The following is a 25,614-nucleotide window of genomic DNA, read 5'->3' as shown; positions in this document are numbered from 1 at the left end:
AAGCCTTAAGAGCAGTCCAGAATGTTTAGCGGGGCGGTATTAATATTATGATGTAGATATTCCTTAATACATCCTTCTATAGTATTCCCATTAATCAGAAGAAGCCAATTTGGGTTTAGCCACCATGGGGCCCAACTCCTCACTCCGTCAGCTCCCCATCTCATCTGTACTCTAATGGGTGAGTGGTCCGAAACACTTCATGTTAAGTATTCGACCTCGGCCACCAGAGTCAGCATCATGAAGAGTGACTCTGGCAAACTTCTCAAGTTTAGCACGTGCATCTGAATTCCTGTTTGCAGGAGAGCAGTGTATAGTCGCCATCTTAGATTGTCCTCTCTTACCCCTTGCTGAGTCCATATCAGTCCTCCTGATCGCTATGTGTGACAGGACCCTTATTCTCCAGATAATCTCTTTGTACAGGAGGATTTGGGTGAAAGATCAAAGGGGTCACAGACAGCAAATATCACAGGATAAACACAGGATAATATGCGGGAGTTCACACTTTGCAGTCTGCCCTACATGCCATCCAGGCCACGCCCCAGGTCATTCCTGTTTCAATATAAGACTCCATAAAGTTCATGAAAATAAACAAAACATGGTATAATAGAAACAAAATCACTTAGGAGCCCCAAAAAAGGAAAATTTCTTTGCACATCATAGCTGATCAAAAGGAATGGGCATAATAGATGAAAATAGATGAAAATAACCATTGATTATAAAGTGCACATAGTTACCCAGGGTCCAAAACTGACGCAATGTACCCCATGACGCGCGTTTCAAGAATCTCTTTCTCAGAAGGGGTTCATGAGGACACAACCAAAAGGAGCATCTATTTATATCAAACTCCACGATAGAATTGTGATCACACCTGTAATGCGCCGCTGTCCGAAAAGAAGCGGAAGTATAATCCGCCATTACTAGGTCAGAGTGACAAATCACAGTGCGCATGTTCAAGAGTGAGTGACTTAGCCCGAAGACCACGTGACCATCAGCGTCATAAATACATGCCTCCCTTCCTGACAGGTCGGCTAATTACCATGAGACTGTGCGCGTCATCGGAGTATAAACAAAGTGTCATTGGTACACGCCCCCTCCTTAAGTAAACACATGGAGCAGATTACTATTATTATTTTCACAAATTTTTATAACATTTTCTTTTTTTAGATTTATTTTTAGTATTTTTTTATTTTTTCATTTTTTACTCTTTAACACTGCAATTATTATTATTATTATATGTTTTTGGCGCTGCTAAATAAATGATAAATTATGAATTCTTTGAATTCTTAACTGGCATCAATTTATTCAGTTAGGTCTCTGGGTGGTGCATGTGGGCCCGCATGCGCCATCTCTTGGACACTATATATATTTATTGAGTATATTTTGTTATATTTTGGATTACATATTATACTAACTAAATTCTATTATAATTATATTATCTTAATATAATTATCATATGTCTAATTTGATGCTAGATCGCACATTATATGATGCCATCACAGGATGAGTGAGGCAGTGGTCTAGTGGTGGAGTCTATTCTGACGCTCCTCCTGTTTAACAGTCAGTGAATGGGATTAGTCCTACTTAGTAATCTGCTCTGTGTATTGACTTATTGGAGGGGGCGTGTACCAATGACGTTTTGTTTATTCTCCGATGACGCGCACAGTCTCATGGTAATTAGCCGACCTGTCAGGAAGGGAGGCGTGTATTTATGACGCTGGCGATCACATGGTCTTCGGGCTACGTCACTCACTCTTGAACATGCGCACTGTGATTTCTCACTATGACCTAGGAATAGCGGATTATACTTCCGGTTCTATTCGGACGGTGGCGCATTATAGGTCTGATCACAATTCAGTCATGGGGTTTGATATAAATAGATGTTCCTTTTGGTTGTGTCCTCATGCACCCTTTCTGAGGAAGAGATTCTTGAAACGCGCGTCATAATAATAATAATAATAATTTTTATTTATATAGCGCCAACATATTCCGCAGCACTTTACAATTAAGCGGGGACATGTACAGACAATAAATTCAATACAAGTTAAGACAATTCAAACAATGACATTAGGAGTGAGGTCCCTGCTCGCAAGCTTACAATCTACAAGGAAATGGGGGTACATTGCAGCAGTTTTGGACCCTGGGTAACTATGTGCACTTTATAATCAATGGTTATTTTCATCTATTATGCCCATTCCTTTTGATCAGCTATGATGTGCAAAGAAATTTCCTTTCTTTGAGCTTTTGTGATTTTGTTTCTATTATACCATGTTTTATTTATTTTCATGAACTCTGTGGAGTCTTACATTGAAACAGGAATGACCCAGTTTAGTCCTGCAGGATGTGTTGAAGTACCTATTTGCTTGCACTTTATATTTCTTTGGTTAATATGAGGCACTTTGCTTTCATTTTTATTAAGGGACCTTTTTTTGCAAGCCTTTATTTAATAATTATCATGTGATTGTTATTACCATGGGATATAACCCATCCTTCTGCTCAATGTTTGCTTGCCTTTTTCATTTTTTCTCTGCGTTTTCATCCCTTGTTTAATATTCTTAGACATGGTTCAATAAAAATTATATTTTTATTTGAATTTACTGGAGGATTTTTTCTTGCTTAGGTTTCTTCGGATTTCACGGTCCTCCATGTTATAGTTTTGGGGGCATTGTTTAATCTCTCTGACACGGTAAGACTCTTAAATAGCCAAGTAAATCCATTTGGCTATTGTGGACTTAGAAGTGGCGAGTCCCTTCCTGTGACCCTCAGGAAGAACGAATAAGGTGTCCGTCCTATGGAAGGACCTCGCCCGTGAAACGTACCTTCCGAGAGCCCTCACCAGATCCAGAGTGTGAAGAGACCTATCAAAACGGTGTATTGGTATCAGGCAAAATGAGGGCAGGACAATGTCCTCATTAAGGTGAAAGGAAGAGATCACCTTGGGCAAGAAAGATGGAGACAGCCTGAGAACCACCTTGTCCTGGTGAAAAATTAGAAAAGAAGCTCGACAGGACAGAGCGACTAACTCTGATACCCGCCTGATTGACGTCACCGCGACAAGAAAGGCAACCTTCCATGAAAGGTGGGCGAGAGAGACGTCTTGCAGCGGTTCAAAGGGAGACCCCTGTAGAACATCCAGGACCAGGTTAATGTCCCAGGTATCCAACGGCATTCTATAATGGGAGACCCCCTGATTGAAAGTCTTCACCTGCAGTTTGGACGCGATCCTGCGCTGGAACAAAAGAGATAAGGCAGAAATCTTACCTTTGAGGGAACTAAGTGCTAGGCCTGAGTCCAAACCAGCCTGAAGGAATACCAGAATGGCCGGAATGAGAAAGTGAGAGAACTACCGCGGTCCCGGCACCATGCGAAAAGATATTTCCAGGTACGGTGGATAGATGCACACGGATGCAGGTTTCCGAGCGCTAATCATGGTGGAAACCACTTCTTGGGAGAACCCAGCTTGGGTTAGGACCCAGGATTCAACGCGGCCATGCCGTTAAATACAGGGCCTCTGAGTTCTGGTGGCAAATCGGGCACTGGGAGAGTAAATCTGGTCGATCTGGTAGTCGCCAAGGAAGGTCGACAACGAGCTGCACCAACTCTGTGTACCACACACCCGGCGCGGCCAGTCCGGGGCGACTTGGATCACTGGAATTCCTTCTGTCTTGATCTTCCTGATGACCCTCGGGAGCAACGGAAGCGGGGGAAACACGTATGGAAGACGAATGTAATGCCACGGAAGGACCAGTGCATCCACCCCAATGGCCTCTGGATCCCGGGACCGAGCTATGAACTCGGGCACCTTGGCCTTTAGTCTTGATGCCATCAGATCAACGTCCAGAGTCCCCCAGCGATGACAAATCTGCTGGAAGATTTCCGGATGCAATGATCACTCCACTGAAGCGAGACCCTGGCAGCTGACGAAGTCTGCCACCCAGTTATCCACACCTGGGATGTGAACTGCTGAGATGACTGGTCCCTCTCGGCCCAACAGAGAATGTGTGTCACCTTGCACATTGCCGCCCTGCTGCGGGTGCCCCCTTGATGGTTGATATATGCCACAGCTGTGGCGTTGTCCGATTACATTCGGATGGGGCGACCCGCTAGGAGGTGATGGAACCGCCACAGGGTCAACCGAATCGCCCGGATTTCTAGAATGTTGATCGGGAGAAGTGCCTTCCAAGGAGCCCAGCGCCCCTGGGCAGTGTGATGTTGAAAGACGGCCCCCAGCCCAGAAGACTGGGGTCGGTGGTGACCACTAGCCATTGGATCGGAAGGAAAGATTTCCCCTGGGTGAGGGACTACCGCAACGTCCACCACCTGAAGGCCTGCTTGACCAGCGGAGACAAGCGGCACAGCCAGTCAAGAGAGCAGGTTCCTGTCCCAGGCTGCTAGAAGCACATGCTGTAAAGGTCAAAGATGTAACTGGGCGAAGGAAACAGCTGCCACCATCTTGCCCAGGACCCCCATAGCAAAATGGATGAAGTGAGGACATGGGCGACAAAGTGCTCGAGTTACCTGTTGAAGGGCTAAGACCTTGTCTCGAAAGAGAATCACCAACCCTCGGGAGTTGTCCAGGTTCATTCCTAAAAAGGAAATCTGCTGAGCTGGGGCTGGAAAGATTTGGCTAAGTTTATCAGCCAACCCAGGCGAGAAAGTGTATCCAAAATGATACGAACGCACTCAGCACAGGCTTGGAGAGACAGGCCCTTGACTAGGAGGTCGTCTACGTATGGCAAAATGATGATGCCCCGAGAGTACAGAATGGACATGACGAACGCCATGACCTTTGGGAACACTTTGGGAGCGGTGGTGAGTCCGAAGGGCAAAGCTGTAAACTGGAAATTTTCCTTCGCGGACGGTGAAGTGCAGGAACCTTTGGTGGGGAGGGGGGGGGGGGGGGGAAGAAAAATCGGGATATGAAGGTAAGCATCCTGAATATCATAATCTTTATTTTAATATAGCGCAAACATATTCCACAGTACATTTCCGTTTGCACACATTATCATCGCTGTCCCCGATGGGGCTCACAATCTAAATTCCCTATCAGTATGTCTTTAGAACGTGGGAAGAAACCGGAGTACCTGGAGGAAACCCACGCAAACACGGAGACAACAAACTCCTTGCAGATGTTGTCCTTGGGGGAATTTGAAACCAGGACCCCACCGTGCTGCCACGGATGTCGATGGATGCTAGAAACTCCCCCCTTCGAAGTGATGACAGAATGGAGGGAGTCCATCCTGAAGTGCTGGACCTTGACAAAGTTGTTTAGGAGCTTCAGGTCCAGAATAGGCCACACCGTCCCGTCCTTCGAAACCACAAATATGTTCGAGTAGAACCCCTCGAACCTCTTGTTTTCTGGGTCCGAAATAATGACTCCGTTTTAGCGTAGTGAATCAATGGCTCGGTAGAAAGACCATGCCTGAGCCTTTTTGGGGGGACGAGAGGGGAAGAACTGTGCTGGAGGATGGGAAGAAAATTCTATCTTGTAACAGGAAGACACCAGGTTCCTGACCCATTCGTAGTGAATGACGGAAAGCCAGGTATGGAGAAATAGGAGAAGACGGCTGCCTACTCTGCTGGTGTCGACCGGATAATGCCACGAGTCATTGAGAAGAATCTATGGGACTTGGCTCCCTTATATCTGGATTGCTTGGAACGGTTCTTCCATGACTGGTTGGACTTGCATGAAACCTGGGGGCTCGTCTCCACGGGAGGATCACCCCGAGCCGGAAGAGGTGGCTCTATTGGACGAAATGGAATTGCTGCGAAAGGATCGGAAATGCGTCTGCTGTTGCCGACGAAAAGGTCGTCTAGTCCTCTGCTGAATTTACTTTTTCCTCCTGTGGCGTCCGAGATAAGCTGATCCAGCTTCTCTCCAAATAAACAACTGCTCTGGTAAGGCAGAGACGTTAGGGATTTTTTGGACCCAGAGTCCGCTTGCCATTCCCTGAGCCACAATGCTTGTCTAATGGAGATGGTGTTAGAGACTGCAAGAGCGGCATAGTTAGAGTGCAGGGAAGCATGCACCAAATAGTCCCTGGCTAAAGAGATCCGATTTTCTAGATCCGCTGCCTCTGGTGATAGGTCACTATCCTGAATGGTTCTGGTCAGAGCATCTGTCCAAGAGGCCATAGCTTTAGCTACCCACGTTGTGGCGAAGAGGGAGAGAGTGCCGAGCCCGAAGCTTCAAAAACTGAACAAACAAGATTCTCTATGTGATGGCCCATGGAGTTTTTAAATGGAAGAACCACCTGGCAAGGGATAGGAGGGTTTCACTGGACAGGCGTGATACCGGTGGATCAACTGGAGGAGATTCGGACCATTCCTTCCGCAGATCGGATGAAAATGAATATTTCACATCAAGCGGCTTCTGATCTGCGAAGCATTTGTCCGGTCGCTCCCTATGCCGCCGAACTATGTCCTGAAATTTTGGATGGTTGGAATAAGCCCTATGAGAGCGTTTGGTCCTCTTCAAGGACACCGTGTAATCCGGGATGGAATTAAAGTCCTCATCAATCTTCAAAGTCTGGTCGACAGCCTCAATGAGACTATCCACCATCGCCTGATAATCTGGTGAATCTAGATCAAGTTGCATTTCGGTATCGGATTCAGAGTCCTGGTTACTGTGAACCCCGGGTGAGGGGGAGCGGGAAACGGAGCTCACGGATGAAGAGGCACGCGAGGGCCCGGGAGAGATGCTATGGATCCATTTCTTATACGCCTGTGGAGTTTTTGACTGAGAACGGCCCCTGCTGGCCGGCGATTCCAGTGAGGTAGAGGGACCTTCTAAGACAGGCAGACACATGCTCTGACCCATGGCGGGATCTTGGAGGGACTCAATTGCTTTAGTCAGAGAAGCCAAGGACTGCGACAGTGACAAAGCCCACTCAGGGGGACTAGGTACACTGCGTTCGGTAGCGGCGGAGGGCACCTGAGCGCAATCCGGAACACAGGCCTTGCAGAGTGGCATACTCCCTGGCAGGTGGTACATGAGGTGAAAAACACTTCCGGTGCGCTCCAGTATGGAACCGCTGCAGCGCAGGACCCAGACTGCTTACAGGACAGCTGTAGCTTGGACGGTGCAGGAAACCCTCCACGCACAATCCCTTTGTCACAGAGGTGGAGAGGGACTGTATGCCTTCCTTCCATCGCCGCTACTCATCAGTGGCGATGCAGTGGGGGCCACACGGACACCATAAGAGTCTTTGGACATCCAATTCTCCCAGGATGGGACAGAGCTGTTGGTCCGGCTGTAATAAGCCTCGATGCAGAAGGGGGGTACATGGAGGCGACACTCCATGTTCCCATCTGTTGTAGATGTGGGGAGAGCGGTGCCCTAAAGGGACCCGTCACCCCTAAAAAAGGTCTCAGGCATGCCGTAGAAAACTATGCAGGAGGGGGTACACGGAGGCGACACTCCACGCCTCTTGTAGGTTTGGGGAGAGCGGAGCCCTTAAGGGATTAGTCGCCCCCTGTAATCCTTTGAAGATGTTGAGAATAAAAAATAAAATAAGAAAGCTATAGATTTGGTGTGAAGATCAGAACACGTGTCTCCTACTGACACGAAGCTTGAACTGGTTTGGCTGGAGCCAGTGGGTTTGGTCTATACTGCAGAAGATGAGCTAATCTTATGGGGTCTACTTAGTGTCAGCAGCATAACACCCATGGTCCTGTGTCCCCCCTATGAGGCGAAGGAGAAAGTAGTAGTCTTGGTACTCACCGTAAAATCTGTTTCTCATAGTCATCAATGGGGGACAGAAAACCATGGGACAGTTTGCTGCTACCTGGAAGCTGACACTATCATTGCACTTAAAACTGGCTCCTCCCTGGCAGACAAAACTTTGCCTGCTGGAGTCAGGTTTCTTGAGTTTTGTGAGAAAGCAGTAGTAGGAGAAAAGAAAAGAATTAAGACAAGAAGAAAAGCGTAGTTACTTACCGTTAACGGTATTTCTCTGAGCCCATGATGGCACCACGGAGAGAGGAGATCCACCCCACAGGGACAGGAAACCTACAGATAAAAAGGCGGTACCTCTCTCTCGCATCAGTTGTTTTCCTGTCCCCATAGGTAACCTACAAACTCACCAGTCGTCGTTGGATGCCGGGGCCGACCAGTCCGGAGGATGACAGCGGTGGTCCCCTGTCCCGGCTGGGGTGGTGACCCGAGGTGCCACCGCTGGAGGTCAGCGGGCCTCCAGGGTGTGCGGGGGGGAGAGGCGGCAGAAGCGATCCAGGCCCTGTCAGCCTTCCCTCCGTTTACTCAGATCCAAGAGGACAGGGTGGTACTTAGGACAGAGCCAGCCTTCCTGCCGAAGGTAGCATCCTGATTCCACAGAACGCGGGAAATCTCCCTCCACTCCTTTTGCCCCAATCCCAAAAACAGGGGAGAAGAGCATTAACGGAACTTCAGCCTAATACTAACACAACAATTTTAAGAAAAAAACGAAATTTCTACAATCATTAAACTGCGTAGAGGAGACACCACGTGATTTTTAACTAAACTGTATTAACAATAAGTGCACACCCCACGCGTGTAGGGAGGGAATATATGGGTGCCGTCATGGGCTCAGAGAAATACCGTTAACTGTAAGTAACTACGCTTTCTTTATCGCCTTATTGGGGGACACAGATTACCATGGGTGTATGCTGCTGCTAGGAGGCTGACACTATGCAAAACAAGAAAATTAGCTCCTCACCGGCAGTATACACCCACCGACAGGCACAAGGTACCTCAGTTTGTGCTTAGTGTCTGTAGGAGGCGGACCGGGATCTCCCCAGATCCGCATTTAACGAAGTCTTTTTCTTTTCAGGTTTTAGTGGTGTGTATTAATGTTTTACTTTATTTTTCATATACAGCATCAGGAAACAGGATGTGAGTTCATCCTGCTTTTCAATTTCAGGCGGCTGAGCGAGCAATGTGGTATTGCCCACATCGCAACTCTCAGGACCGCAGGCAGGACCTTCTCCTATCACCCTCGGGTGCTATGAGCTATTGACGGGTGTTCGGTCATAGCCGATTCCCCTCCTCACCCCTCTTCCGGAACAGGACTGAGAGGAAGACGGCGGTCGCCAGCGGTGATGTTTCCACTGTCAGCATGAGATTGCAGCAGTCTTCTGCACCATACGGACATGGAGCGATTACAGAGGATCGCCTCTCCCAGCGGCCTGCTCTCTATCGTGGGCCCCTGCGGTCATCCTCCTCAGGGACGTCAGGTAAGCTGATCTGGATGTCCCCTCCAGCCCCGCTCTGAAAAATGGACCCAAGCTGACCCACTCAGCCCTGCAGCCATTACAGGCAGTACAGCGCTGTTTGAAATACCTGCCCTGCAGTCTCCCCACACGCTATCAGGGTCGGTACCTCTCATTGCCGTTTTTGAGTTTCCCGCCTTATTTCCCCCCCCCCCCCCGAGTGCTCTGTCAGACGTGCGCCTCTTCTATCACCGGGGGGTCCAGCGGTGGCGTCCACGGGCAGCATCCTGCCCGGTGCCTTCCCTGTCCCTGCGGCTTTGCTGGCTCCGGGCGCGCGGTCGCTTGTGAGTGCAGAGGGAAGCGCTTTCACTTTCACTTTAATTTTGAAAGCTTCCTCCCTTCTCCCTGCGCGCGCTTTCTTTGCGTGCTTTTTTCAGCCCATCACAGGGCTGCTTTCACTTCAGCCCTGTCAGTCTCCTTAACCGCGCCCCCTCTCGGTTCTCTTCCAATCACGCGGCTCGGCTGTTAAGCCCCGCCCTCCGCTAGCGGTTTTCCTGTCTTTGCTGAATATCATCCTCTCTCTTCACTGGATCTCTTCCTGGGGGACACAACGGTGTTTTGCTCCGCATCTGAACCTCGGTAGGCTTGGCGCTGCTTCAGCCTGTCACTAGAATTAGCTCTCCAAGGCAGTTCCCCATCAGGTAGCGCTTCTACCGCATAGACATATGCCCAACCCTGCAGGGGCTCCCTGTTCTAGACCCACTGCTATTCACTACACCTGCGCGCGCTGTAAAAAGAAGTGGGCATCAGGTCAGTCGTCTCCCTTCTGCCCGTCCTGCAGCCCTTCCTCCATGTCTGCCCCTCAGGAGCACTCCGAGCCCCGGATTGAGAGCACCCCACCCCCTGAGTGGGCCGTTGCAATGTCTCAGTCGGTCTCTGATCTGACTAAAGTGTCTCAGTCTCTGGTCCAGGTCTTAGAGCGGTTGCCTCAGCTATCTACAGCCACCTGTGCGCCGGCCTCCCCTCACGGTGAGTTGCCTGTACCTGACCGCGACCCTCAGATGGACAGGCCGGGTAGGGGCTCTAGGAAGCGGGCTCTGTCTGGCTCTTCTTCCAGCTCGCAAGGTCCTTCCGCTTCTCCCAGGCTACGCTTCTCGTCTCCCTCCTCAGCAGACGACCCAAGGTCAGACGATGATTCCCAATCTGGATCTGACTCAGAGGCGGACAACATAGCTAGAACTCGGGACATGGTGGATAGTCTCATATCGGCTATATTCCAAACTCTCAAGATAAAGGAGGATAAGGCACCCCCTCAGGAATGCTCTGTTTCTTTTAAGAGAGCGAGGCCTCCCTCTCGAACCTTTCCTAATCACAAAGAGTTCGACACTTCCTTAGCCAATCACTGGCAACATCATGAGAAACGTTTTTCAGGCCGCAAGTACTTAGATGTGCTATATCCCTTCGATGCAGATCTAGTCACGAAATGGACTAAAGCTCCCGAGGTAGATCCACCAGTTTCCCGTCTTTCCTCAAAGACGCTTCTTTCCCTTCCGGACGGAGCTTCGCTTAAAGAGCCAACAGACAGGCAAATAGAATCGTTGGCTAAGTCAATTTTTGAGGCATCCGGCGCCTCACTCTATCCTATTTTCGCCTCCGCTTGGGTGGCGAAGGTCATTTCAGCTTGGGCAAAAATTCTTCGCAAGGGCATTTCAGTGGCAGCTCCTCAGGACGAGCTGGCAGATTTAGCGGACCAGATTAATCATGCGGGTAAATACCTTTTGGCCGCCTCCTTGGACGCGGCTGGGTGCGTAGCAAGAGCTAGCAGCAACATAGTAGCCATACGCCACATTCTTTGGTTGAAGTCGTGGAGTGCGGACACCACCTCGAAAAAGTGCTCACCAACCTGGCGTTTCACGGCTCTAGGCTCTTTGGCGCCAAGCTGGATCAGATAATCTCGGATGCCACTGGTGGTAAGAGTACCTCCCTTCCTCAGTCCCGGCCTAGAAGGTTTTTTAACAGGAAAGCTTCTCGGCCGTTTAGGTCCTTTCGCCCCTTCTCTTCCGCAGAAGGTTCATCCCAGCAGGACCGGCCCTCTGCTTCCAGAGACCGGAGAAAACCATCTTATAAACCCGCTCCCTGCTGGAGATCAAGAGGTCAGCCCTCCAGGTCCTCAGGCCCCCGTTCCGGCAGATTTTCATCTAAGTGATGGGTCACCCCCACCTGGAAATCCTTCCAGGGTGGGAGGCAGACTTTCCTCTTTCAAGGACGCATGGCTATCCGTTGTCGACGACGCTTGGGTCAGGGAAATCATCACATCCGGATACAAAATCGAATTTTCTTCCCCCCCCAAACAGTCGCTTCTTCCTGTCTCGACCCCCAAGACAGTTGTCTCAGATTCCAGGGTTCCTTCAGGCCGTCTCCTCCCTCCTTTCCGCCGGGGTTATCGTTCCCGTTCCTTCAAACGAACGGTTTTTCAGGGTTCTACGTGAATCTCTTCGTAGTCCCGAAAAAAGACGGCTCCCTTCGTCCAATTTTGGACCTCAAGTTGCTCAACCGCCACGTGAGGATCCTCCACTTCAAGATGGAGTCTCTGCGCTCGGTAATAGCCTCGATGGAACCCGGAGAGTTCCTCTGCTCTGTGGACATACAAGATGCCTACCTCCACATCCCTATTTGTTTGCAACATCAGAGATATCTCCGCTTTGCGATTCAGGACAATCACTACCAGTTCCCTTCGGCCTAGCCTCCGCTCCCCGTGTCTTTACGAAGGTGATGGCAACAGTCATGGCCATCCTTCGATCCAGGGGGATTCTCATCATCCCTTACCTGGACGATCTCCTGATCAAGGGCTCGTCCCGCCAAGACTGTCTTCAAAGTCTTCAGATAACCCTGGATGCCCTCGGCCGCCTCGGATGGATAGTCAACAAGGAGAAGTCCATCCTGCACCCTACCCAGCGTCTGACCTTTTTGGGCATGGAATTCGACACGAATCTAGCCCGGGTGTTTCTACCGAGGGACAAATTTTCAACCCTTTGCAAGGGGATCCGATCCCTAAAACGCTCGAGAATCATGTCCCTTCAGTCCTGCATGAGGGTTCTGGGGAAGATGATAGCTTCCATGGAAGCAGTGCCTTTCGCACACTTTCACTCTCGCCCTCTCCAGCTGTTCCTCCTTTCAGTCTGGGACAAGACCTCGTTTTCTCTGGACCTCCCCATTCTTCTTCCGCTCAGAGTCAGACAATCGCTGACTTGGTGGACTTTGCCGGCATCAGTTCTCCAGGGAAGGTCCTTTCTTCCGCCTCGGTGGCAAGTCATCACCACCGATGCCAGTCTCCTGGGATGGGGGGTGGTTTACCATCGGAAAACGGCCCAAGGGCACTGGAACGCCCAGGAGACTCTTCTTCCCATCAACCTTCTGGAAATCAGAGCAATCTTCCATGCTCTCCTTCGTTGGCAGCCTCTCCTCGTAGGCAAACCAGTCCGCAGTCAGACAACGCCACGGCCGTGGCGTACATAAACCACCAGGGCGGTACTCACAGCAGGCAGGTGATGTCAGAAGTGGCAAGGATACTGCGTTGGGCAGAGCGTCACGTTCCGGCGATCTCCGCCGTTCACATTCCTGGGGTGGAAAATTGGGCAGCAGACTTCTTAAGTCGCCAGGGTCTAGCGTCAGGCGAATGGTCCCTTCATCCCAGTCTTCAGTCAGATATGCCAGCGTTGGGGCACCCCAGACGTTGATCTCATGGCATCTCGGATGAACAACAAAGTTCCTCACTTTGTAGCCAGGTTCAGGGATCCTCTAGCCGTCGGTTGCGATGCCCTAGTAATTCCGTGGTCCCAGTTCCAACTGCCTTACTTGTTTCCTCCCCTTGCCCTAATCCCAAGAGTGGTCAAAAAGATAAAGTCGGAGGGCATCCCAGTGGCTCCAGACTGGCCGAGACGCCCTTGGTACGTGGAGTTGGTGAACATGTTCGCGGACGTCCCCTGGAGGCTTCCAGACCATCCAGATCTTCTCTCACAAGAGCCCCTTTACCACCAGAATTCTCAGTCTCTGAGTTTAACGGCATGGCTGTTGAGGCCGCAATTCTAAGAGAATCAGGGTTTTCCAGCCGGGTCATTCAAACCGTGATCAAGGCTAGGAAGCCAGCCTCCTCCCGCATTTACCATTGGTACTGGAAGGCATTTTTCCATTGTCATTCTCCATTCCATCCATACTTGGTTTCCTCCAATCCGGTTTGCATGTGGGCCTGTCCCTCAGTACCCTCAAAGGCCAGGTGTCTGCCCTGGCAATCCTCTTCCAGAAGGATCTGGTTTCTTTACCGCAGGCGAAGACTTTTCTCCAAGGAGTCGCCCATGTAGCTCCTCTTCATCATTCTCCGATAGATCCGTGGGATCTCAATCTCGTTCTTGGCGCTCTCTAAAAGGCGCCATTCGAACCAATCCAGGACATTCCTCTGTCCCATCTTTCATGGAAGGTGGCTTTTCTAATCGCCATTACATTTATCAGGAGAGTTTCTGAGCTGGCGGCTTTATCCTGTCGTTCCCCGAACCTTATCCTTCACCAAGATAAGGTCGTTCTCAGGCCAGTTCCTTCCTTCCAAAAGTGGTATCCCCCTTTCACATTAAGGAAGATATCGTTCTTCCATCGTTTTGTCCTGCACCAGCTCATCCTCTGGAAAAGTCGCTCCACAAACTGGACGTAGTGAGAGCCTTGCGTGTCTACCTTGCCAGGACCGCTTCTTTTCGCCAATCTGATTCCCTGCTTGTCATCTATGAAGGTCGCCGGAAAGGGCTTCCGGCGTCCAAATCCACAATTGCTCGCTGGATTCGTTCTACCATCCTGGAAGCCTACCGACTTCAGGAAAAACGGCCCCCTCCGGGAGTGAGAGCCCACTCCACCCGGGCTGTAGGGGCTTCTTGGGCTGTGCGACACCAGGCTTCGGCCTTGCAACTTTGCAGAGCCGCGACCTGGTCGTCTTTGCACACTTTTGCGAGGTTCTACAGGGTTCATACCCAGGCCTCGTCCGATGCAGCTCTTGGTAGGAAGGTTCTGCAGGTGGCAGTCGCACATCGGCCAACCTAAGCCCTTCCTTCTTTCGTTCCTTTATGGCTGTTCCCACCCTCGGGACTGCTTTGGAACGTACCATGGTAATCTGTGTCCCCCAATAAGGCTCTACAGGGTTCATGTCCAGGCCTCGGTATCCACCGACCGACCCAAGTCCTTTCCTCACGTTGCCCAAGTTCATTTTCCCACCCTTGGGACTGCTTTGGGACGTCCCATGGTAACCTGTGTCCCCCAATGAAGCGATAAAGAAAGAGGGATTTTGGGTTCTTACCGTAAAATCTCTTTCTTGGAGCCTTCATTGGGGGACACAGCACCCTCCCTGTTTAAGTCGTACCGTGTTGGGTCCTCGCGTCCCTTGTTGGGTTGGTACATATGTTCATAGTTTTTGGTTGCTTCTCCTACTGCTTTCTCACCAACTGAGGTACCTTGTGCCTGTCGGTGGGTGTATACTGCCGGGGAGGAGCTAATTTTCTTGTTTTGCATAGTGTCAGCCTCCTAGCAGCAGCAGCATACACCCATGGTAATCTGTGTCCCCCAATGAAGGCTCCAAGAAAGAGATTTTACGGTAAGCACCCAAAATCCCACTTTTCTCTTTCCCCATGATGGCACCATGGAGAGAATTGCAGAGACTATTAGGGGGGGACCACTGCCTCCAGCACCCTTCTACCAAAGGTTAGATCTGAGGAGGTGGCTAGGTCCAGCCGATAGTGGTTGAAGAAAGTTGAAGGAGAGGACCAAGTAGCGGCTCTACATATCTACTCAATGGAGATGCCTGCTCTCTCTGCCCAGGAAGTCAACATCGCTCTTGTAGAATGGGCTGTTATTCTGTCTGGGACGTTTGCCTCCTGCGACAAGTACGACAAGGTGATGGCGTCTCTTATCCACCTCACCAGCGTTCTCTTTGATGCCTTTCGCCCCTTTCTTGGCCCCTGGAAGCAGACAAAAAGTGACCTATCCTTTCTACCCTCCCTGGTGGCCGCTAGGTATTTAATTAGACATCTCCTAACATCTAATGTGTGTAACACTTCTCCCGTTTTTGGGATTGGGGCAAAAGGAGGGGAGGGAGATTTCCTGCGTTCTGTGGAATCGGGATGCTACCTTCGGCAGGTAGGCTGGGTCTGTCCTAAGTACCACCCTGTCCTCTAGGATCTGAGTAAACGGAGGGAAGGCTGACAGGGCCTGGATCGCTTCTGCCGCCTCTCCCCCCGCCCACCCTGGAGGCCCGCTGACCTCCAGCGGTGGCGCCTCGGGTCACCACCCCAGCCGGGACAGGGAACCCCAGCTGTCATCCTCCGGACTGGTCAGCCCCGGCATCCAACGACGACTGGTGAGTCTGTAATTTCCCTATGGGGACAGGAAACTAACTGATGCGGGAGAGAGGTACCGCCTTTTTACCTGTAGGTTTCCTGTCCCCGTGGGGCAGATCCCCTCTCTCCGTGGTGCCGTCATGGGGGAAAGAGAAACATAACTTCACTCCAAACTGTGCAACCAAGGGAGGGAGCTGTGTCCTCCAATCGAGACTAGGAGAAACAGATTTTACAATGAGCATCAAAAAACTACTTTTATTCTTCTCACTGAGGACACAAAACCTGGGTGGTCCTAAAGCTTTCCTTAGGGTGGGAAAGAATTAAATATACTGATAATACCTAGACTTCCGTTGTAACTCAAGCAGAAGTCTGGGCGACTGCAGCCTGCAATATCTTCCTACAAAGAAGTGCATCTGCCGAGACAAGTGTGGATCCTGCAAAACATAGAAAATGTATGAACCAATGCTCAAGTAGCTACTTTACTGAGCTTAAAAGCCAATGCCTGATGAGGAACCGCCCAAAAAGCTTCCAGCGCTTGCATACAGTGAGCCCTAATCCTAAATGTGACCACCCTGGATCTAGCTTTATAGGCCTGGATAATAGCTGTCTTGATCCAGCAGGCCTATCCCCTAAGAGGGCCCTGAGGTATAACAAACAAGGAATCAGAACGCCTAAATGAGGCAGAGGCCGATAAATAGTATCTTACGGCTCTAACAACGGCGTTCAACCTGTGTAGAGCCGTCTCAATAGAATGAGATGGTGCTGGACAATAGGGAGGTAAAACAAGGTTTTTATTAAGGTGAAAACACAAGACCACCTTCGGAAGAAAAAACTAAACTGGCTGAACTGGTCTCAACTCTATCTTATCCTGATGAACAATAAGGTAAGGAGGGAGACAAGACAGTGGCAAGCTCCAAGACCATTCTAATAGAAGTGAAGGCTATTAGGAAAGCTACCTTATAAGAAAAAGTATATCACCGTGTTACTACCATCTTCCTGCTCACCAGTCTCAGAGGTAATGAACACGCTACTGCTATATATACACCATGATTACTCTGGTGAACCACTTATAGATTGAGGCCACATTTTGAGGCATTGAGGCCACATTTTGGTATATGTAATGACTTTTGGTATAGCCATTGATTGAATACTGCTCCGTATGCAGCAGATCTCCTTCCCCACCATACTACTGGAATTGATCCAAGTAATGGTTGAACTGTAGTTTTTATTTTGTTGGAAACACTTTTTGTCTAGTAGCTTAATGCCACAATAGACTTTGTTAATATACATTGGTCGAAGTGTCTAACAACCATTTCATGTGTATTGGACACATTAGTATTAAGACTTATAAGAAAAAGCGTAGAGATCTCTCTGGTAGGCCCAAAATGTGAAGACTGAAGAGCCTCCAAAACGAGATTCGGATCCAATGGATCCAGGGAAGTCAGATCGGGTGGCCTAATGTGCACTATCCCTGAGAAAAGTCTTAACCTGAGGTTTACATGCCAAATCCTTCTGAAGTAATATAGCAGACACCTGACCCTGGAGGGAGTTGAGCAACAGCCACACCTCCAATCCAGACTATAAGAAAGAGAGCAACGCTGACTAAGAAAAAGACACTGGCGAAAGACTGGTAAACCAAAATAAGCCTTCCAAGTGTGATGGTAGACTTGCAATGAGCATGGCTTCTGGGCTCTAATCATAGTCTGACTGATTCAGACAGACCTGCCTCCCTCAAACTTGCGGCTTCAACAGCTACACCATTAAATTGTGCCACAGACTGACAGGCGGAAAACTTACCATTACAAGTTACATGAGCACAGAAAGTGGCAAGTGTAGACTGGGTAATGGGCAAGTACGATCCTCTCTAGACTCAGACATTAGAAGTGACTGAGGAAGGGCACAAAGAAAACACACACACCCCTAAACAGTGATACAGAACTGTTAGAGTGCCTAGTATAAGCCCCCAGTAGCCAACAGCCTACCCAGTCCATGTTGCAGGAATCTGTTTCCTGGTGAGCTTACCATCCCACGAGGAGGAAGATGCCAAGCTCCTTCTATGTCCACACCACTTAACAGTGCCATGCCGTGTCAGATTGTTAAAGTGCTCCTACAGCCATACGTGCTTGCGGCTTGCCTGATGGAACCAGACCCGCACCAACAGCGTCCGGCCCTGTAGAGAGACGCCTGCAGATACACAGATCGCTGCATGGCAAGGTCCCACACGCCAGCACACCAACCTGTCTATCCCCAACCAGATAAGGCCAAAGAGAGCTCAAATGGGGAGCAGAACAGCCAGCTGCAGAACCAGGCCCCTACACAAGGACCATTATTTTCACACCCTGGGGCAGTACAGCCTCTGGTAACTACCGCCCCGAGAAAAGGAATAGAGGGGGTAGGCGTGGGGAGCTGGGGAGGGAAGAAAGGGCTCATGATAGGGTTATACTTACCTTTCCTGAAGATCCGGATCCCTTTAAATTCTGCTCCATGCATACGTGCACTTTGTGGGGCGATGTGCAATAGCTAGTTGGCTTACAGACCTCTGCTCCAGTACCTAGGTACCTACAAATGTCAAGGTACATTGGTCCGGCCACACAGACAAGAGAGAATACGGACTTAACAATTGCAGCCTGTACTTTCCATTGCTACTTGAGAGAAAAAGAGTGCACAATTACACTCTGTTACCCTGAGACATCAATCTGAAGAATAAAAGGAAAATGGTTAGCGCTTAACCCAAGACAGGTCTGAGACAGACTGCCTCCAACTGGCACTACAAAGAACTGAGGAAGTCTTACTCCAGCAGGCGAGGTATAGTCTGCTGGGGAGGAGCCAATTTTATTTAAATGCAATAATAGTGTCAGCTTCCAGGTGGCAGCAGACTATCCATGGTTTGGTGTCTCTCAGAGACGAATGAGAAAGTTCATTTTTTCCTGGCAGCGAGGCTCTCTGTCAGTGTCGCATGGTGTTAGAACATTTATAACCTGCAGATTAACCGCATATCTGCAGGTTAATAGCATTATTTTACATGACAGGTCCACATTAAAGGGCCTCTGTCAGTAGGATCAACCCTCCTAAGCCGTCTATATTGGCATGTAGTTCAAAGGAAGCTGAATAAAAGGATACTTTGATATCTGTGATCAGATGTCTTATTCTAGAGAAATTCACGTTTTTCTAATATGTAAATGAGTTGTTCAGGACTATGGGCAGGACATAGATGTGCATGAGAATCTGTCTCCAGAGATTTTATTAAAAAGACAAAGTTACCAGTGTGAGATATGTAACTAACACAGAACAGAAGAACTCAACTTTTTCTCCTTGCATACACATTTTCTGCAGGTCTCACAGCTCTGCTTTATTGTAACACTGTGTGGTTATGAGATGGAACCACAAACAGCTCTTTAGTGAGATCAGGAAAGCAAAGATCGAGCATTACACATCACAACGGTAACATCCCTTTTTAAAATAATCTCTGGAATCAGAGTCTCATACAGATAAGAGTCCAGCCCATAGTTCTGAACAGCTCATTTACATATAAGGAAAACATGGATTTCTCTGGAATAGGACATCGGAACGCAGATATCACGGTAACATTTTATTAATATTCCTATGACCTATATGCCCATATAGACGGCTTAGGAGGATTGATACTACTGACAGATTCCCTTTAACATCAAAGATATCTAAAAGGGTTGTTAATTTTCAGTGAAAATTGAGGAACAGGTAATGCTTTAAAATAACACAATAAGCAATACTTTCCTGTTGGGAGACTTGATGCTTCAGTGCTCTTTGCTGTCTCCATTTTTGCTCATGGGGCTGCAACAATGATGTCCTGTCTATAAGATAACCACTGTAACCAATCACTGGCCTCAGCGGTCTTGTGCAGTCTTCCTTGGCATATCTGCTGAGGCCAGTGATTGCCTGCAGCAATCACATGTTGTAGATGGGACGTCACCACTGCACACAAAATCTTGCCTCATGATCATTATAATATACTGAGGGTTATGCAAGAGAAATGCTAAAAAGCAGAATAGTCAGACAATAAATCATAAACCTGTGTCTAATCTAAAGAATTTAGCTTTCTGATATGTTTACCCAGGTTCAGGCGATTCAGACTCCGAACCTGTTCTCCCATTGCAGATGTGAGGTTTATCAGAGAATTCTTTAAGGGCGATTGATGGCTGAATTGTGCTACCTTCTTCAGGCAGATCTGGAAACAAAAATCTGGAAAAAAAAAAAACAGTAAAAAATAACATTTCAAACATGCACCGTGAGGTAAAGTTTCTCCTTGAGACAAGTGCCAACTTGGAGTAAGGAGACTTATAGGCCTTGGGATACTCCTTTGTGAAATTAAATCAGTAAATAGCCTCTTAAGAGAGAAAGCAGATGGGAAATGTAGTGCCACTTATTGGAAGCAGCAATTCTAAAGGTCAATACTGTAAATACAGCCTGAAAATCTTCTTCCAGTCGATTGGCTGAGCGCTCCTACGGCCACACGCGCTTTCAGCATGCCTGATGGAATTGGACACATACCCATACCAACAGCGTCCGGCCTGCTATCGCCTGGCCCGAACAGAGTCTTTAATGACTCTTTAACAAAACAACCCGTGTCACACAACTTTGAACAAGAAGTCAAACCATACACTCCATTTTGCAGACAAGTGTTTCAGGGTGATTGCCCCTCATCAGTGCAAAGCAATAGGACTGGTTTAGCTGGATGCGCAAATCTAAGGGATGAAGTTTCTCCTTGTGGAGACCATAAGGAGACTGATAAGTCCACGTAGCACTGTCGATGTGATGTCAGCGTTGCAGTCAACAAAAGACACCAGGAGCAGTGGTGGAAACCTACTGCTTTAGTTGGACAATAAAAGAAAAGCACAGGTTTGTTTTTTTTTTTTTGTTTTTTTACTTCTAACAGAACTTCCAGAAAAAACTTCTCTGAATGAGGACAATCCCTTTAAATGCTTGTGTGCTTCTCTCTGGTTTTTACCCCCTTATCCCCAAGTAAAATGTTCTCATCTTCTTGACTGTGAACTGGGGTTAACCCTTACTTCCCCTTCTACATATCGCCTGCATGTTCATCTCTGTATTGTTTCTCTTGTGCAAAAGAAAAGGTAAGGGTTAACCCAACACTTTCTCCCTGTGTGGCCACTCCATGTCCTCCATAAACTGCAATAACTATTATTTCAGACCACTTGTCTGCCACCCCCAAACTAGTATACAAGTTAAGAGAATTGTGCAGTGGAATCATTCACATGGAATGTTTACACATATAGGATTGTGTTGTGGAAAATCTCCACTGCAAATCCAGAGAAAGCTGCAGGGAGATCCCCACAACGTTGCAAAAATTTTGTAGTAGATTTTTTGGGTGCATTTGCCTGCGGAAACAAGCTAAACAACCATAATGAGAAAAATATTATTGGCCTTTCCTAGCAAATTTTGCTGCAATCAAATGTGACAACAGTTTTCTGCTGAAGTCCAGGACACACAAACTGCTTGGATCCAGGAAATTCTGGATTACGCTTAGCACAACAAAACAAAAATAAAATCAAAACCTTAAGATCAAAAATAGTCAATAAAATCGCTTAGCCCTATCTGGAATTCACAATATCTATGAAAAGGGTCAAAGTTTTTTTAATCTGGCATTTGTTTTAACCCCTTAGTGACCAGGCCAAATTTTTGAACTCTGTCCAATGTCAATTTATGTGGTAATAACTCTGGAATGCTTAAACAAATCCCAGTGATTTTGAGACTGTTTTTGAGCCACATTATAATTTATGATAATGGTAAATTTAGGTCGATATGTTTTGTATTTATTTATAAATAATCAGAAATTTGAGAAAAAAAAAAAAAAAAAATTGCAAATTTCAAAATTTGAATCATTATTCCTTTAATCCAGATAGTCATACCACACAAAAATATTAATAATCAACATTTCTCACATGCCTGCTTTACATCAGCACCATTTGTAAAAATAATATTTTATTTTGTTAGCCTTTTAGGTTTAAAAAAGTAGCAGCAATTTTTCATTTTTTTTCAAGGAAATGTACCAAATTTTTTTTTTTTTTTTTTTTTTAAGAGCCCTATCCATGTTTGAAGTGACTTTAGGGGTGCTATGATTGGAAAACGTTCAAAGTGATACCATGTTTAAAACAGCACCCCCTGACATATTGAAAACTGCTGTCAGGTAGATTATTAAATAAAATTTTCAGAAATTAATGCAAAGTGGCATGACAGGAATGCAAAATTTATTGTTGCCACCTAAATGTCACCGACTTCTGAACAGGCTGTTTAAGCCCGTAAAATCTAAGGCCGCTATTTGGCCGTGAACTGCCATGGCAAACATCATGACCAAACAATCATGATCTCAGGGTGCCAATGAGGATAAAGAGGAAGCCCCTACACTCTGTTAACCATTTATACAATAGTCACTATTGATGGCAGCATCTAAGGGTTAAATGACCATAGTTGGTGCAAACACTCATCGTAACTGATACAGCAAGTTGTCAGCTATAGTATACAGCCGTCAGCTGCTGGACTGTCACCAGTATGGGGATGCTATTCTCTTATATCGCAGGTCAGTAAAGAGACGTATTGGCGTTCATTAAGGGGTTAAATATATGTACATTATGTGCCAAAATAAAAAAAATAAAAATGAAGTTAACATGATGTTCAAGTTTTGTGTCAGATTTTAAATCCATAATTGTCAAATATATGAAGCTGATGCTGTACCTCACCAGCTGGAATATCCGTTTCAGATACGACTTAATCTCTCTTACAGCTTCCTGTAAAAGTCTTCGGTTGGCACCGACTCCTACATAGGTCATCCGGTACACTGCCACCAACGTTTCCACGAGCCGACCTAGCTGATGCATTGGGGTTTCACAAGCCTGGGAATAAGCATGCAAGATGATGGGTGGGAAAGACCAGATGCAGCAGTTAGGTGTGTAACCTTATACCTTTAGTAATATTGACCACTTTTATAATAATATATGTCACAATGGTAAATATACAAGTAGTAATTTTACTATGTAGCTAAATCATTGATTGTAAAATACTTATAGTAACATTTCTAGCTGTTACATCTGGGCTCCTTCATGTTCGTCTTCTCCTCTGGTTGAACAACATATATGCTCTCTTTTGCATGCCGACCTCTTTACCCTATAATATTGCCCTATAATTCATTGCATGTATGCTGGATAGAATATATTTATGTACAGTACAGACCAACACCCTCCAAACACAACCATGTAACAGTAATGAATACAAGTTATCTTACATTTATTAAATAGGACTTGATCTTCTCATATTTCTCCATGGTGAAATTGCCACTGTGCTGCGGAATTCGCTCCAAACTCTCCAGCATTTGTGTATGTGATCGACTTAATGGCTCTGGACTGCAACAGAGAATTTACACCAAGTCAAAATACTAGCAATATAGTCTACAAAGACTACATGTCTACATGTAACCGACCCCTTAATATAGGAATGCTTTTTAATTCCATAAGCCTCATTTTTCTCTGTCTCAGTAAAACAGAATCTTTGGTTGCTTACTGTAAAATCTGTTTCCCAGAGCCTTCATTGGGGGACACAGGAAACCATGGGTGTATGCTGCTGCCACTAGGAGGCTGCCACTATGTAGAAAAAAGTTATCTCGTCCTCCGCAGTATACACCCCACCGACCACCCCTAGAATATTTAGTTAGTGAGAAAGCAGTAGGAGAAGCAACATGTAAAAAAGAAAGAAAACACACAAACTCAAACTGTAACAATATAATACAATAAAACAGAACTGTTCAACTTGGGAAGGTGCTGTGTCTTCCAATGAAGGCTCCGAGAAAGATTTTACGGTAAGCAACCAAAAATCCTGTTTTCTCTATCGCTTCATTGGGGGACACAGGAAACCATGAGACGTTCCAAAGCAGTACCCAAGGCGAGGGAACAGCAGGTAACTCCAATCAGGTCTGAGAACTCACCTCCGTCACCTGCAAGGTCTTTGTAGCTAAGACAGTATCTGCCGAAGCAAAACATGGACTCTGAAGAATTTTGCGAACATGCGGAGGGCAGATCATCGCTCTGCCGAGGTGCAGGGTGGAATCCCTATGTGTACCGCCAGGAGGCGCCCCCTTTCCGGGTAGAGTGTGCCTTAACCCAGAATAAGGCGCTCTGCCCTGACCTGGTAAACCTACAAATGTTGACCAGATTCAGTGAGCATTCGCTGACCTGGAGGCCGGACGGCCTCTATAGGCTGAGCCCATGTTCTGAAAAGGGAGAGGGGCGGCCTTAACCGGACAGACGCATGTCGCCCTGGCCAGGTAGCCTAATGAAAGAGTGCTACGAAGAATGAGTCTGAGCCGGGCGAAGGAAAGAATGAGGAATGAAGGACAGAGAACATCGGTGAGATACAGGAAGAGCACTGACGCGGTGATCCATAGAATGTGCAAAACTGCTGCCAGATTCTGCGAGACTCTGGGAGTGGTTGGGACCCCTAAAGAGAAAGCTATAAAATGAAAAAGGATGTGCCCCTTGCAAAACGTAGAAATGTCCGATGCCCTGAAGAAATCAGGACCTGGATAAAGGCTTCCATGGGACAAAGGAAAACTTATGCGGTTCCCAGGAAGCAATTACTGAACAAAGAGCTTTCATGCTGAAAAGACAAGGATGGACTCCTCCTTTCAGTAATCTTAGATCCCCGACGAGTCATGCTGAGGAAAAAAGTCACCAGTAGAACAACGAGGTTTAGCAAGAGGAAGGAGAGCGCTCGACCCTCCAGTAATCTCCACGATAATGTGGTTCAACTTGGAGCCAAACTGATAACCCTGGAAAGGCAAGCTGGTAAGGGACTCTTTGCGGTTAAGTTTGCCTGCCACGCCGTAAGCCACATGGTCCTTCAGAAGGCCATGATATTGCTGGATGCCCGAGCAGCACCTGCAGCAGCGTCCGGGGAAGGCGGATACTATGTACTTCCCTGACAGGGTAACTTGGTCCGCGAGGGTGGCCAATTCCTTTGATCAGGCTCTAGAAAGAATGCCCTGATGGAACATCTTAGCCTCTGCATCTATAAACTTGCTACACAGGTGGAGGCAAAGGCAGGGCACAATGCAGCGACAGACACTTCAAAAGGTTGACCTTGCTAATGACTATGAGTACGCCGTTGGTATCCTTCAGGGATGCTCCCTCTGGGAGAGGAAGGACCGTATGCTGGAAAGTCTGGAAACTGGAGGGACCATAGTCGAAGTGGTCCAGTTTGCAGTGAGCTCAGGAGAGAAGGGATATAGGATACCGAGGCGCTTCCCTCTTTGGAAGCGGCTGGACTAAGGATCCTGAGAAAAGGACAAGGAAAGACCATTAAATTGCATTGACAAGGAAAGACTTGAGAGTAGGCTACTGTGAACCTACTAGATGGCAAGACGCTAAAGACGTACTGAAGGGGACCTTGGGTGGTCCCTGGATCTCATCACGGCGATGAAGGCTCTATTTTAACCAACAAAACGGTTCAGAACAGGAGAATCGTTTGAAGAGACAACAGCTTGCCCATCTAAGCATGTAGAACGTAAACTACTGGACGACTTGGCAGCTAAACTCAAGCGTACAGGGATGAGGATCTAGATAGGCGTTGGAAGACACAGTAAAATATGAGCCGTCGAAAGAGGAAAGTCCATGAAAAAACATGAAGTATGTCAATTCCATGGAAAGTTGGCCCTAGGAAGGAGCACATAGACCCCAAAAGAAACTTGACTGATGAAAGGAAGATCCTTCCCTACGATGACATTGGCAACCCTATGCATCCTGGAACCTCTTGAAAGGGGAGAGGATTGCAGTGTGTGGACCCACTTACCTAAGTATAAGACACCACACGACTGAATATACCAGTGAAAGGAAATGAATCTTGCTGAAGAAAGAAACAAGTTATCACAAAACTCCTCATTGGATTCAGGCCTGGAGCAGCCTTCGGCATTGGCTGATGCGTGCGCAGAGTAAGATCCAATTCTTGTCCAAGGTGGGAAACCTGTTCCTGCCACCCTCGGGAATCAAATCCTGGAGCTGCTCGAGGCTTTATCCGG

At 47.6% G+C, this 25,614-nt stretch overlaps 1 protein-coding gene across 3 annotated transcripts in view; it reads right to left on the bottom strand.

Annotated features, from left to right (window-relative positions):
* Nucleotides 1-25,614, bottom strand: part of ALS2 (alsin Rho guanine nucleotide exchange factor ALS2) — a 186,078-nt gene that overhangs the window by 32,017 nt on the left and 128,447 nt on the right. For all 3 annotated transcript variants that reach the window (XM_073551524.1, XM_073551523.1, XM_073551525.1), the window contains exons 26-28: nt 22,831-22,948; nt 22,284-22,441; nt 19,647-19,775 (exon numbers count right to left, since the gene is read on the bottom strand). In XM_073551524.1, the coding sequence (XP_073407625.1) occupies nt 19,647-19,775; nt 22,284-22,441; nt 22,831-22,948 (405 nt within the window). The remainder of the gene's footprint in view (nt 1-19,646; nt 19,776-22,283; nt 22,442-22,830; nt 22,949-25,614) is intronic.

Source organism: Dendrobates tinctorius, unplaced genomic scaffold, assembly GCF_039654945.1.
Source record: "Dendrobates tinctorius isolate UK_male_01 unplaced genomic scaffold, ASM3965494v1 ptg000177l, whole genome shotgun sequence".
NCBI lineage: Eukaryota > Metazoa > Chordata > Amphibia > Anura > Dendrobatidae > Dendrobates > Dendrobates tinctorius.
Note: the sequence above shows the minus strand (reverse complement) of the source record. Positions and strands in the feature narration are given on the sequence as shown.